Below are 14941 nucleotides of genomic sequence, written 5' to 3' on the forward strand. Positions count from 1 at the left end.
AAATTATTATCGCTTGTTGTTGAATCCCAAATAAAATTTACAATAGCTTTCAACTCCTTCACTTGTTGATCCATAAAATTTTAAATTTTGTTCTCAGAAGGAAAATTGCTTCATCATGAAAAAAATCATCATCAATATGCAATAATTTCCCTTTGATATTCAGTGATTACATGAGCCTTTGTGTATGATTTGTGGATTTCGCGATTTTTGCGGATTTGGCTAGCCAAGCGCGAAAATCGTGGGTGGATACAATTCTGTCGCTAAAATTGCGGATTTCCCAAATCATGCAGCAAAAATTGCAGTACATACAGTCGTGATTTCATAATTAGAAAATTTCTATTTAAAACAGAAAATCCATGTCTTCTCCTTGAGAGCAGTAAAGTTCAATTAATATAGTCACTGATATTGAAAATGTTGTCCAGGGAAATATAAAAAGCAGTAACATTTTGTTTGTAAACCATTTTCATTTTATTTGGAGTCATTTTTCTCGAGGGTCGCTATTCATTCAAGAGATAGTTCCTCCCTAAATTCTTAATGACATTAATCTATTTTTTTATTGGTGTTTACGGCGATCGGTAGGTTTTTGGTTAAATACACTCAAAAAAAATCGAAACGTCATTGCTACGTGAAAAATCACGTAGATCATTCCAAATTCATTTTGCCTTGACTAACATAAAGATCACTGAGCCATTCATAACCATCAAATAGTGAATCCGTAATTGTTACTGAGGTTACCTATCGCAGTTACGTGAAATTCACGTAGGTGCCTAAGTTCATTTTGACATCTGCATATTGTACGTACATTCGGTGTTAAGCGCAAATCCTAAGATGGCGCCTGCTCGATTTTCGCAGAACTTCAGAAGCTGCTGAACTTTAAATCCTGTGTTAGATTGATTTTAAGGTAAATATGCTTTGAATACCGAAGAGCCCCTGCATTACTTCATATTTTACACCTAATTTATAACCTCTATCAATTATAGCACGCGAAGGCTGAAACAAAACAGAACAAACTCACTACATTTGGGAAACAGATTCACAATGCTCAGATTGAATATAAAAATATCAAAATCTTTTAGTTTTGTTTACATTTTCCAATTGGGAATTAGTTTTCTTCCAAAGCCTATTAGAGATAAGGTTGGTCTTTATTCTAGTTAATTTAATGCAAAACCATCTAGGTCCTATTGAAACGCTTCGTAAAGGCTACCGGAAAATCCACGTTGTGCCTTTGAAAAATTGAAGTTTGGCTTCTTTTCATCTTCACCTGAAAGTTGAACATTTTAAATGAAAAATCGGCTTTCACTACTATTATTCTGAACACAACTGTATGTACATTACATTAAAAATACTTTTGTGTTAAATAGTAAGCTCCGCTTTCATCAAAATTAATTTATATTTGGCTCAGATCTGGACCTGTAGAGTTGAAAATTTTGTGTAAAACGTCGAAAGAGTTTCAAATGTATAGTCCAATGTACTGCCAATGATTAATGAATATTAATGATAAAAAATGTAACAATTTTCATAAAAACAAATTTGTTATCTATATAAATAAAAATGGAATGGTGTTTGTATGTCACGAAATGGCTTACGAACGGGTCAACGGATTTGAATGATTCTTACTCCGTTTTGTTCGTCAGGGGTTCCGACGTGTTCGTGTGTATAAAAATCCCAGGATATTCACCGGGAAAGTTGAAAAAACGAGCGCGAACGAAACTACCATTTTATATGGGACAATCAAAAGCGTTTTTCAACAGCCTACTTGATGGCAAGACAAAGTTTGCCGGGACCACTAGTAAATAATAAATTATCACAACAATCTTAAGTATTTTTACCTCAAATTGATTGAATATTTAGCTTGAAGTTTTATAAAAATAAAAACAGATTTCATACAATGAATGGCATGCATTTCAAACTTATTGTTTTACTGTCCACGTCTCATAAATAAAATAATATTTTTGCAAAATTATTGTCTAAAACAATATGATGGTGTTTGTTTATCCATGTATCGCATGGAAAAAAATACAGTATTGGCGATCTAATCTTATTAATGGCAATCTTTTCGCTCTCGATAACATCACCACTTAAAATATAGTGTGAACTTAGATGACAGAAAATTTCGAAATTTAAATAGGGTAAATGATGGCTTCGGCACCCTGAGGGTATTTTCGGCAACACTAACTTATCGTCCTTGTTAGAATTTATCTACGGAACAAGGGTTACCTTCAATGTACTCAACATGTTCCTTGAACTATAATCTTCCATATAAATCACATTCTTGACGAAAATATTATATAACATGGGTTTTATTATTAAATGAAATAAATGCCTACGAAATCATCGTCATTCGTGAGCTGCCGAACAGAACAACACAAGAACAGCTTAGGAAAAACTCACCACTTCGAAAGGTCCAATTCTCCGCTCCAATGCCAATTTTTTCACAAAATCTACGCACCGATCACTGATGCACAATTAAACTTTTGATTGGTCTATAAAACACTCGAAAATACTTAATTTTTATGCTTCAAATCACAAGTAAAAATTAATGAACTTTGTTTTCCTCGGCAATCACTTTTTATTACTGCACCAGGTTGCCAGAAAACCATATTCAATTGCGGTGTAATTATTATTCACGATTTAAATTCACAGAAAAGATCGAACACAACTAATTAATTTATTGGAATTATGCAACAAAGCATGCATGGGTAATAATTGAGTCTTTCAATGCCTTCCTTATTTGAAGATTGTAGCGCATAAACTTCAAAATACTGAGAAACATATAAAATATACGTCTTTTAATAGGTTAACTATTTTGGCAACACTCCTGTTGTTCTACAGGCAATCAGTGGATGATGTGATTGTGTCAAATCAAAAGTGAGTAGATTTGAAAAGGGCCTATTCTGAGTTTCTCATACACTGAGAAGAATATACACCTTAAAAATTACTGGCAAGGTTTGGATTTTGATCCGAATTAGCTGATCGAACCATATTCGGAGAGTGATATTCAAAAACAAAAAAAGAAATTAAATCCTGAGACATCGCAATCGGATTTTTTTTAATACACCCCAACCTCTTTTTACGACCGTTATCGGGGGGTCGTAAAAAAATCGGGGTAATAATTATGCTTTTGAAAAATGCAACGTCTATATGCTGATTCGGGATATTCGGCAAAGTTGAAGCATGGGTTGAGAACTTTCCAAAATGGCCGTTCAAGTTTTCATATTTTGATAATAGATGGCAACACTGCTCGATTGTTATCAAAAGAGCCAATTTTATGGGGGTGTGATAAGCAAATACCAAAAAATTTCAAAGATGACGGTACCGAATGTTGACCAAAGTTGAAGGAAGTGTTGCGTGCTATACAGTTGGCCAAATCACAAATGTTCATGTGGCTGGCAGCACTGTTCAAGAAGAATAAAGAAAAGATCAAAACCATAAAACTTGAGCGGAACAGAAAAATAGAATGCTTAGCAACATAGCAATACTCTTCAACTGTAATCCAGTTTTTCATGAAGGGTTCAAAATTTTGTCGTAGCTGGCAACACTGCTTAAGTGAAATTGCGTCACCGGTAGTACAAGTATGCATGCAACTTTTGATTTGCTGATATCTCAGGATCCTGATCACTTAGAAAGATGGTGTCTTTGGCAAAGTTGTTCATTAGCTCAAGCGCTATCATTATTAAAGCTAAGAGATTCAAAATTTTGCCACCAGGCGGCGCTAGTGAGCGTAGAATTTTTGTTTTGCGGATATCTCAGGATCCTGACCACTTATAAAGATGGCGTCATCGGCAAAGTTGTTCAAGAGCTCAAGGACTATCATTATTCTGGCCAAGAGATTCGAGATTTGGCCACCAGGCGGCAGTAGTGAGCGTAAAATTTTTGTTTTGCGGATATCTCAGGATCCTGACCACTTAGAAAGATGGCGTCTTCGGCAAAGTTATTCAGTAGCTCAAGGACTATCATTATTCTGTCCAAGAGATTCGAGATTTGGCCATCAGGCGGCGCTAGTGAGCGTAGAATTTTTGTTTAGCGGATATCTTAGGATCCTGACCACTTAGCAAGATGGCGTCATCGGCAAAGTTATTCAGTAGCTCAAGGACTATCATTATTCTGGCCAAGAGGTTCGAGAATTGGCCACCAGGCGGCGCTAGTGAGCGTAGAATTTTTGTTTTGCGGATATCTCAGGATCCTGACCACTTAGAAAAATAACGCCTTCGGCGAAGTTGTTCAGAAGCTCAAGCGCTATCATTATAAAAGCTATGCGATTCAAAATTTTGCCAAGGGCTATCATTATTTTTGTCAAAAGATATAAGGTTTTTCCCACCAGGCAGCGCTAGTAAGCATGATATTTTTTGTTTTGCGAATGTCTCAGGATCGTGGCCACTTAGAAAGATGACGCCTTCGGCAAAGTTATTCAGAAGCTCAAGCGCTATCATTCTAAAAGCTATGCGATTCAAAATTTTGCCTCCTGGCGGCGTTAGTGAGCATGAAACTTTTGTTTTGCGGGATCCTGACTACATAGACATGGCGTCTTGGGCAAAGTTGAGCTTCTCAGCAAGTTTATCGAAGACGCCATCTTTCTAGGTAGTCAGGATCCTGATATATCCGCAAAACAAATGTTTCATGCTCACTTGTGCCGCCTGGTGGCAAAATTTTGAATCTCATAGCTTTTATAATGATAGTCCTTGAGCTACTGAATAACTTTGCAGAAGGCGCCATATTTCTAAGTGGACAGGATCCTAAGATAACCGCAAAACAAATGTTTCATGCTCCCTAGCATCACCTAGTGGTAGAGTTCCGCAATTCAGTGATGGTGGTGCTAGCCCTTTAACTACTGAACAATTTTGCTGAACATCATGATCCTCTATTTTGAATACTTTGTAAGATATTGGTCATTTATAAAAACGGTCGTTAATCTGAATTTCGGTCGTTAAAAAGTGGTCGTAAAACGAACTGTCGGTAAAAAAAACGGTCGTAAAAAGAGGTTGGACTGTAATACCATTCATTCTCTCGGTAATAACTTGGTGATAGAGCGTTCAAGAGCAGCAACCTTTGCAGACCAAAACCATATCGAGCAATTCAGCTTGTCAGTGAATAGTTCAATTCACGGTGAAATTCTTGACATTAGTAAAAATGAAAACAACTATGCAAGTACCATCGTTGGGGGTGAGATTTGGCCAAAAGTGCGTAAGTTCTCATTTATTTTTAAATAACTTTCGCAATTTGACTTGATATGTTCGGTTAAATATGAGAATACGTTGCAAATGCTGAACAAATAATTGAAATCTGATTATTTTCCTTTAAATAGGAATCATTTGAAAATTGGCTCAAACCAAAGATGGTTAGAAGGAAAAAGATAACCGACTCCCGTCTTTTCTAGGCGACATGAATAGCGCCGCTCTGGTGAGTCAAAAGCCAACTAATATGCAACGTTCTCCTAGTGACCACCAGATGTTGAAGTGTTCGTTTATGACATTCACGCTTGAAAAAAGTACGTAACTCATACGGGGATGTTTGATTTTGCCAATCATCTTAAAATGGCATAAAATGGGAGAAAAAGAAGAGAATCCCAGCACATGAACATGTTTTAGTATGTATAAAAATTACTCAAATTTGGTGTTGGTTCAGAAAAGCCTGATGTTATGTGAGTCGAATTCACTTCTGTGTAACAATTTTAAAGCGTGGTGGTTTTGATTTCTTCCATTTTTCATTTTTTGATTGCACGATGATTTAAATTTAGCTGAATATAATGTTTACGCGCTTTTGACTCAACAGATGGCAGTAGTGTTACTTGAATAACGTGTCGTCTGCAAAATATATGGCAAAATAAAGAGTCGATCATCTTTTTCCTTTTAACCATCTTTGCCCAAACTCACCCCTTCGAGAAGGTGACATTGGGCCAAACAAACTACACTCAGGAAAACGAACTATCGATAAACATAGGAACCCCATGTGAAAATTCGCCACAAGAAATTGGATTGAAATTCATAAATTTACGTCATGGAACCGAAATTTGAAAACAAAAATAGTTTTCGCGGCAACCTGGAATCGAACCAAGGACCTTGCTTAGTTTTGTAACAAAAACTACCCAAAAACATGATTTTTTAAAGAAAAAATCGAATTTCTTTGGATTATTTAAGTTTTTTTTTGCCGAATATTACATGTTTCATATATGTTTCTAAAGCATTTTGTTTGAATTACAAGTTGAATAGTGTATTTTTTTAACATGTTCAAATATATCATTGTTTTAAAATTATTTAAAAAATATTGCCAAGTCCTTTTCAAAGGTTTAACAAATAAGGAAAACCAGTTTCAGCTTTAAGAATATTGTTTAACTGATAAAAATTAAAATGTTGAATAACTTGGTCAAAACAGTAAAATGCGGTGTATGCAAAGTTTGAACACAATTAAATAAGCTTCAAAACCATGCAAAAAGATTTGGAATCGGTTGAGTATTCTTGAAATTATGGTCAAACAAAGATATTTTTTCAGTAAAATAAAGAAAATGGAGTAAACTACTTTTTATTGAAACTAGTTTTGATTTTACACAAATTTGATGTTCTACAAAGTTTTCAAAAAAAAAATATTTTTAAGGTAATGGTGCTGAAATTACCGAAGTTATGGTGACTTCACTGAAGGCCATTTTTTATAACTTGAAAATTCACCTCCAAGACGCTTGCAGCTCCAAATTTTGATATTGTTGTCTCAAACTTCGAACTTCACTGAAGGCCATTTTTTATAACTTGAAAATTCACCTCCAAGACGCTTGCAGCTCCAAATTTTAATATTGTTGTCTCAAACTTCGAGGTTTCTCTACTAATACCTTCGAATTCAGAAGAGTACACGAATTTTTGGTTTTGAGAACTTTTGAAAAATAAGCCGCACCCTAAATAGACACATGCGCTACAATGTGCGAGTAGCAAATAGGAGCATGCATGTAACTCATTCAAACGCAACTTTGAAATTCAAGTAATCCGATAATCGCGTTTCGTGGATTTTTCTTGCAGAGCACAATATTATGAATCAATTAACCATGACGTCACGCTGCAACTTCTAGGTTGGATTCGCACCTGCTGCAAGTTTATTACCATGACATGGCAATTTTTAAAGCCGAAATGCTGCCATAGTGAGATTGAATACAAAATTTATTCGATAAAATAAATGAAAATGAAATTAGGCAGTGTCCATTTATGACATAATGTTAAAATGTACAATTTTCGACCATTCCCCCTCCGCAACGGTCTTTGCATGAAAAAAAAATTGTGTTTGAGCCGCAACGTTTGAGCCTACTCCCCCTCCCCCTAGAGCGTTACGTAATATGTGGACGGCGCCTTAGTCTGCATAAATTTAGTGGCGTTGTGTATTCAATTTGAATCTCCGCTATTTTATTTTTAACTACAATTATTTTCTCAGTGTAGTCTGTATTTTTCTGCATTGGCCCTTTCAACGAGTAGAACATAATGAGTGACGTTTAATTTCAGGAATTGTCAACAAATACGAAAAGTTACCAATACATAAACTAGTTTTTGCGCAGTTTTGGATTGCCGAAGTGAACATTTTTGTTGCCGACAATAGTAATTGCATTGCCGATAAAAGAACAAGTGCCTCGTGACTTTGGTGAGGAAAAATAGAAGACTAAGAGAACAAAATAGTGTTTTAAGTATAAGAATCAATAAACGAAGAGTGCTCAAGTGTAGTTCAGGTGTCTCCTGCTAATTGTTGTGCTCCATTGTTGCGTAAAATTACCTTCTAAAAAGTTCAGCAGTTTAGGCTGCCGACAATACGTAAGTTCCCTAGCAATTTAAGGTTTTCTATGCTTCTAATAGACAATGTAAAATTACTATGTACGTTTTTCTTCTTAAGTTATCATTAATAACTTCATTTTGCATATCATATTGTATGCAAAGATCATATCGAATTATGTTAGGTATAGTTGCAAACTAGGCCCCTCTCTGCTTGTAGTGACACTACCATTTATTAAATTGCACGATTTTCTACAAAAAAATATACTAAAATGTTGATGACAAATACATTTCGAGTGATATTTTTGAATACGATTTTCTCGATGTAAAACTCGAATTATTAGATTTTTCTACAACTTGTTCTGCTCAATGGTAGATACTTTAAGATAAGGCATAAATATGCACTTTAAAGAACATTAAAAACTAGTTTTTGATCATGCACGTTTACGTATTTTTTTAGAATGAATAATAAAGATGTCAATGAAACAGAATTTTTTTCGGCGTGGATTGGTGTTTCTAGGCGCGGATAAAATTTCTGAAGTCGAGATTTTCGCGGAACGATTTTAAGATTTTTGTAACAGCCTTGTAGTTTTGACCCGCATTATTTTCTAAACATAGTACTGCAATTATCATTGGCCCTGTTCGTATCCTTCGCATGGTCCTGTTAGTGCCTTGCACTTGGCCCTTCAAATACCTTGCGCTTGACTCTGAAAATATTCAGCGCTTGGCCCTGACAATGTCCTACGCATACCCCTGCAATTACCCAGCACTTGATCCCATTAGTGTCCTGAGCAATGCTCTTATTAGCTTGGCTGCGGTTGACCCTGCAATTACCCTGGTCTTGGCCCTGCAAATGTTTTGCTTCTGGTCCTGCATTATTTGTAAACATAGCCCTGCAATTACCCTGCACTTGGCCCTTCAAATACCTTGCGCTTGACCCTGCCAATATTTGGTGCTTGGCCCTGCCAATAACCTACTCATATCCCGGCACTTAATCCCGTTAGTGTCTTGCGCTTGGTTTTGATAGCTATGCTGAGCTTGGCCCTGCAACTACCCTGGTCTTGGTCCTGCAAGTGTTTTACTTCTGGCCCTGCAATATTCCTAAACAAAGCCCTGCAATTACCCTGTACTTGGCCCTGTTCGTGTCCTTCGTTTTACCCTGCAAATATCCGGCGTTTGACCCTGCCAATGTCCTACACATAGCTCTGCAATTATCCTGCACTAGAATCCGTTAGTGTCCTGCGCATGGTATTGTTACTTTGGCTGAGCTTGACCCTGCAATTACTTTGGTCTTGGCCCTGGTAGTGGTTTGCTTCTGGCCCTGCAATATCCCTAAACATAGCCCTGTAACTACCTTGCACTTAGCCCTGTTTGTGTCGTTCGCTCTGTCCTGTTAGTGCCTTGCACTAGGCCGAATACCTTGCGTTTGATCCTGCAAATATCTGGCACTTAGCCCTGCCATGGTCCTGCTCATAGACCTGCACTTGATCCTGTTAGTATCCTGGTTTGGTTAGTTTGGCCCTGCAATTACCTTGATCATGGCCCTGCAAGTGTCTTGCTTCTGGCCCGCATTTTTTCCAAATATAGCCTTGCCATTACCCTACACTTGAAACTTGACCTTCAAGTACTTTGCACTTGACCCTGCAAATATCCGGCCCTTGGCGCTGCCAATGTCCTACACATAGCGCTGCAATTACCCTGCATTGATCCCGTTAGTGTTCTGCGCTTGGTCTTGCCTTTCAAATACTATGCGCCCAACCCTGCAATTGTCTTGCACTTGGCCCTGCGCTTAGCCTTGCAAGTGCCCTGCGCTTGGCCTTGCAAGTGTCATGCGCTTAGCACTGCAAGTGCCATGCGCTTAGCACTGCCAGTGCGGTGCGCATGGTCCTGCGACCTGCGTATAATCCTGTGCTTAACTCTGCAAGTACCCTGCGTATAAACCTGAAAATTCCCAGCGCTAGATCCTGCAAATGCTTAGTGCTTGGTCCTGCACTTGCCCTGTAATCTGTACTCTCCCGAAACTGTGCCCTAACAGCTCTTCAAATGATTCACATTACCTGGATTACACTCTCACAGCTGTAGGCATTGTCCATATACGGACACTTGATCTCCGCCTCTTCGCTGTAGTTTATCGTATTCACCAGACACTCCTTGCAAAACGTGTGCAAGCAATCGCGCAAAACGATGCCTTCGTATTGCTCGTACTGCCCGAAGCAAATTGGACACTCGAATGGATCCACGTTGGCAATCAGATCGGCCGAATCCAAATTGACCAGCTCCATGTAGTGATTCGTAACGTCGCTATCGTCTTCGGGCATGACCAGTCCATTGCGACCGAATTTCACCGGTTTGTCAGGATTCTCCTTGAGCAGTACAGCTCTAACAATCGGGCTTGCAGTCGTTATGATAGGCCCGTCGGCTTTCGGTGTTGCCGCATTACCGTTGTTGTACGTATTCGGGTTGAAGTTGTCCACGCCGCGATACTTGTTTCGTGTAATGTTGGGACTTGTAAATGCCGTCATAATAATGTTCTTTTGCTCCGGAACTTGTATGTGCCTCGTTGTTAACAAATCACTGGTATTCGGCCTGGTGTGATGCGTTTCGGTGGCTTTGTTTTCATCCAGAAGAATATTGAAGATGTCCGAAGATTTGCGATTGCTGGACACACGGTTGAGATCATTTCTTGTTTCCTTTGGCATGTTCCGCAGCTGAACCGCCGGTGTTGGTTTCTTCAGATCATCTTCAATGAATCGTTTCAGTTCTTCAGGAATAAAATCGTCCTCCGTTGTTTGATACCGTGCTGGAACCACGTAGGACGTCGGGCGAGATTCTGAACATGCTCCACATCCGGGTCGATTCGGTGGATTTATGAGCGTACACAGAGGACATGCCCATCCATCTTCGGTATCGTTCTGAGGCCCTTTGTCCTCCATAATAGTAGGAAGAGCTGTGGCACCTATGAGAAAGTAACAGATTATAGTGTGTTTAACAAATGTATAACTTAATTAAGTCTCATACCCAGGATGGATTCATCTTCACCTTGAAGATCGTTTTGAGTGTCGGAGCATTCACCGTCTGAGTCCGAAACTGTAAGCATCTTAGCTTCTGCATGACTGAATTGTGGTTGCACTGTCATTACCATTGGGGCAGTCTTCTGTTCCACCTTCACCTTGTTTATCGGCAATGGCACACCCGACTCCTTCGGAGTCATTGGAACCGTATTGACAATGAATAACTGCAGAGCTTGGTCGCTATCTTGTATTCCGTACTCGGACAACGTTCTATGCTCTTCGCATAATTGTCGATCTTTGTAGATCCATCGTTGAACCTGCGCTGGTATACCGAAGTCCTTGTTGATCTTTTCTTTCAATTGAAGCAGCGTAGTGTGCGAAGGCAGACTTATCTTCATCGGACCTTTTCTGGTTGATTTATCGTTGATGTAGAAAGAAATGCTGCAACAGAGAACACATTTTCAAACACGCTTCATTTTAAATTTTACACTCAAGCTTACCAAATCTCCGTTAAGCTGCCGGTAGAACCCGTGTCGGATCCACCTGGACTTTGCCTCGTAACGGAAAGAGAAACCTTCATTTTGGCTAAATCCATAGCCAGCTTGGCGGCTCGATCGTGAGCTCCATCTCCGATAGCGATTTCCAAGCTTCTGAGTAGCTTGTTGATCGCTAGGGTGTTGGATCTATTCATCGGCATTCCCGCGTATTTGAGCGTATTCTTGAAGTTCTCAACACCTTGCGCCGAACGAAGTTGTCTGGATATTTGACGCACCTTCTCGTTCTGTTGGTCGGATAATTGGTTTTGCACGGGTGCACTGTTTCGATGAGTTTGCTGTGTCTTGAATTGCTGCTCATCCATAGCTACGTAGTGCACTTTCTGAACATCGTTAGCCAACACCAACTGTGGTTCACTTAGTTCATTCACTGTCTCTGGAATCACGGAACTTTGCTCAATTTTATTCGATGAAGCTTGTATCTCTTTATTGATGATCTTGGTTTCCATTAATTTGTTGATGGGTTTCGCTTCTTCTGGTTTGCGGATGAAAGTTTTCCTGATCGCTCCCAGTTTATATGGTTCTGCAACGACCGGTGGATGTTCTTCCACTGGTGCAGGTCTTCGAGCCATAGTAGGGCTTGCTTTTCGCATAGGTTTCGGACTTTTTGTGCTGATTGGAATACCTGACACAAGCCCGTTCCGACGTTGCACCAATGGCGACTCGCGCTTAGACGGACCGCTGCTAGTTGGCGGTTTCTGAAGCACTGGATACTTGTCCGCCAAGGCCTTGGCGTTCATCGCTCGTATCATCTCGCGTAAACGCTCTTTTTCTCTCTCCAAAGCCTGATCGTCCATTTCTGCAACCTTACTGGGAGGGGTTTCCGTTAAGGGGTCGGTTGGACTGGATGGTCTAGCACTATCCAAATGTGTACTGAACCTAGCTATTCTAGCACTTCGCACTTCTTCCAAGTCTACGGCTTCCTTCACTACGTTAGGACGTTGTTCAAACCTACAATCACCTATTTCTGGAGATGCCAATGGAGCTATTAGCACAGGAGTGGTGGTCACAATCACTGCATTTTCCTTGAGTTTTTCATCATCGAACTTATTGCAAGAATTGAATCCTTCAGGGACAGAATTGAAGTTTCGGAACCCATTTGCTCTTTCGGGAGGTGACTTGCCATTCATCAGACTTTTGATGCCCATTTTCGGCGAGGCAAGCATTTTTGCTTGTCCGAATGATTTCTTAGGCACTTCAGATGCTGCCAAGGATCCATTACCCATGGTCGGTGTCGGTTTCGGCATGAAGTACTTCATAACACGTTCAGTCTTTTTGTCCCAATCTTCGGTGGCTGCCGTTGGCAGTGGGAGGTCTAGTTGGGCCTTCGGTTCCGGAATGGCCTTTTTCAATGGATGGTTCGGTCTTAAAGGTGGTTCTTCCAATATACTAAGTTTGTCGTATGGCTTGATTCGTTCACATGCCTCGCAGATGATTCGCCAATTCGGATTCTCTAGGGTACAATAGGGACAGGACCATAAACCCAATAAGTTCTTGTCACTTCCCGTTTTGGAGAGAGCATGGGGAGGAGCTACTCCGTTGTCAACTACAATGGACGGTATTTGTATCACCGGAGAGGTCTCCTTCCTCTCTGCCCCGAAATAGTCTCTCTTCGGAACGAAGGATGTATTGACCGTGACTTTATTGATATTCGTGGAGTTTGCTTCAAATTTAGATATCAAATCCTTCGTTGACCTTGGCTTGCTCTCTGGAGAATTCTCTTCCAACTGTTCCTCTTTCTTCATGAATGACTGGCTTCGTTTGACCAGCTGTTCTGGAGCAGAGAAGTACAGTTCATTGACCGTTTTTTGTTCGTTCAATTTTGCCGCGTTCTCCTTGTTAATGATCTCCGCGGCTTCACGATCCAGTTCGCTGATACTGGGGATCCCTATTCCAGATTTTCGTTTCTCGTTGTCTCTTTCCCGGCGCTTGGTGTCATCCGACTTTTCTACAATTTTTGCGAAGAGATTGAACTTCGGCCCGTTAACAGCGGAGCCACTATCCACCAATGAGTTTCGACAGTAGCCAACTTCGGGGAGATCTTCTTTGTCCTTGAGCTTAGATTTGCGCTTGTCGATCGTTTTAAGGATGATGTCCTTCTTGAATGGCAGAGTGCTTTCCTGATGTTTCATTCCTGAAATCGGTCGTTTATACCACGGCCTCGGGGATATCGGAGATGTAGGGACATTGGGTTTCGTCGTATTGCCGATGGCTTCGGAGTATAGATAGTCGTGGATTGGTGATCGAGTTCCGTTCGTGTTTATGAAGTTTTCCTCCAGCTTCATAACGTCGTTGTTCGTTAACATAAAGGTTGGCGGTGGGTTGTTCGTAGGCGTAGGAGGATCGCTGTCTGGAGGGGCTTGAACCTTGCGAATATTGTCGATTAGCTGCTGCTTCTGCTCTTCTGTTAAGCCTCCAGGAGTTCGTTCTTCGGATATCCCCGGAAGTGGCGTTATTCTCATAGGCATGGTCGGATCTGGAGTTCTCGGCAGGGGGGTTCCTTCAATGATAGCTTTGATTTCTTTGTCCTCAAAGAGGCTGGTGTATGACGATGCTTCGTTTAGGGTCGGTGAAACGGGAGATACTGGAGGTGGTGGGGCTGGTCTCTTCTTCCGGGATAGGGTAGACCCGGGAGACAAAGTACTGTAGATTGAATTTGTAAGTGTTCCTGTGTTTGATCTGTTTGTGAGAGTGTCGGTATTGGCGTTAAGATTCAGTGGAGGCGGAGGCGGAGCACGTCTTTTACCTTTGACGTGAACATACGCACCAGCTCGCTTATCTTTCGAGCTGTCACTTACAGTTCTGCGATGTTTCTTAGGCGCGATATCTTTGGCTTCTTCGCTTTTTTCTACGTCTGAGGATTCCAACACTCCTTTTGGAGCAGTCGGTAAGCTTAGGTCTACATAGACGGTCTTCTGGTTAGCTCTTGTTAATGTAGCGTCTTTTTCAGATGCAGAAGCCGTTTCTCGAAGATTTGCAAACAATTTATACTTTTTGCGCAGCGTTAGTTCATACTTCTTATCAAGTTCCCGGGTACGATCTCGCTCCCGAACGCGTCGCTTATAACTATCAGTGTACGGACCTGGATTAATGACGCGCTCTGTGGGTTTACTAACCGCTTCATAGCAATTCGGTGGCACAAATGCGAACCCGGTGGTGGCCGTGCTTAAGATACTATCACAGCTTGAACTTTTCGATAGATTGTTGCATTCTACCTGTGGACTAGGACTCGGCGATGAACTATGCGTTCCGTTACTCTGACTTTGGCTCACTTCGTCCGACGAGCATTCGCTGTGCGAATCGTTGAGAGCTTTCGATTTGGTCACACCACCACTCGAACCGGGTTGAGGCACAGCTCCTGCTGCAAAATTCCTCTGCAGGTGGGCAACGTTGACCACCTCCGGCAGTTCGAGGTCCGGGTCTTTGTCCTTTCTGAACCAACGGAAGAACGAATGCAGACCGCTGCTACCACCAGTTGAAGATCGTGAGTCAGGCACATGTTTGCTCTGAAAACCAAGAGTTCAGATATTAGAGTTCGGTTCAACACGAAAAATTACAGTCAACTCTTGATCACTCTACATTCCAATATCGAATCATGGTTTATACAAGTTTAATTCTATGACTAACTCCATGATCCCTT

General features: G+C 40.6%; 1 protein-coding gene across 3 annotated transcripts in view; it reads right to left on the reverse strand.

Moving 5' to 3' along the window:
* The window catches only part of LOC5568606, a 71517-nt gene that overhangs the window by 908 nt on the left and 55668 nt on the right, over positions 1-14941 (reverse strand). For all 3 annotated transcript variants that reach the window (XM_001652386.2, XM_021847095.1, XM_021847096.1), the window contains exons 3-5: positions 11248-14807; positions 10755-11188; positions 9794-10692 (exon numbers count right to left, since the gene is read on the reverse strand). In XM_001652386.2, coding sequence (XP_001652436.1) covers positions 9794-10692; positions 10755-11188; positions 11248-14807 — 4893 coding nt within the window. The remainder of the gene's footprint in view (positions 1-9793; positions 10693-10754; positions 11189-11247; positions 14808-14941) is intronic.

The sequence above is a fragment of the Aedes aegypti genome, chromosome 2 (genome assembly GCF_002204515.2).
Source record: "Aedes aegypti strain LVP_AGWG chromosome 2, AaegL5.0 Primary Assembly, whole genome shotgun sequence".
Taxonomy (NCBI): Eukaryota; Metazoa; Arthropoda; class Insecta; order Diptera; family Culicidae; genus Aedes; species Aedes aegypti.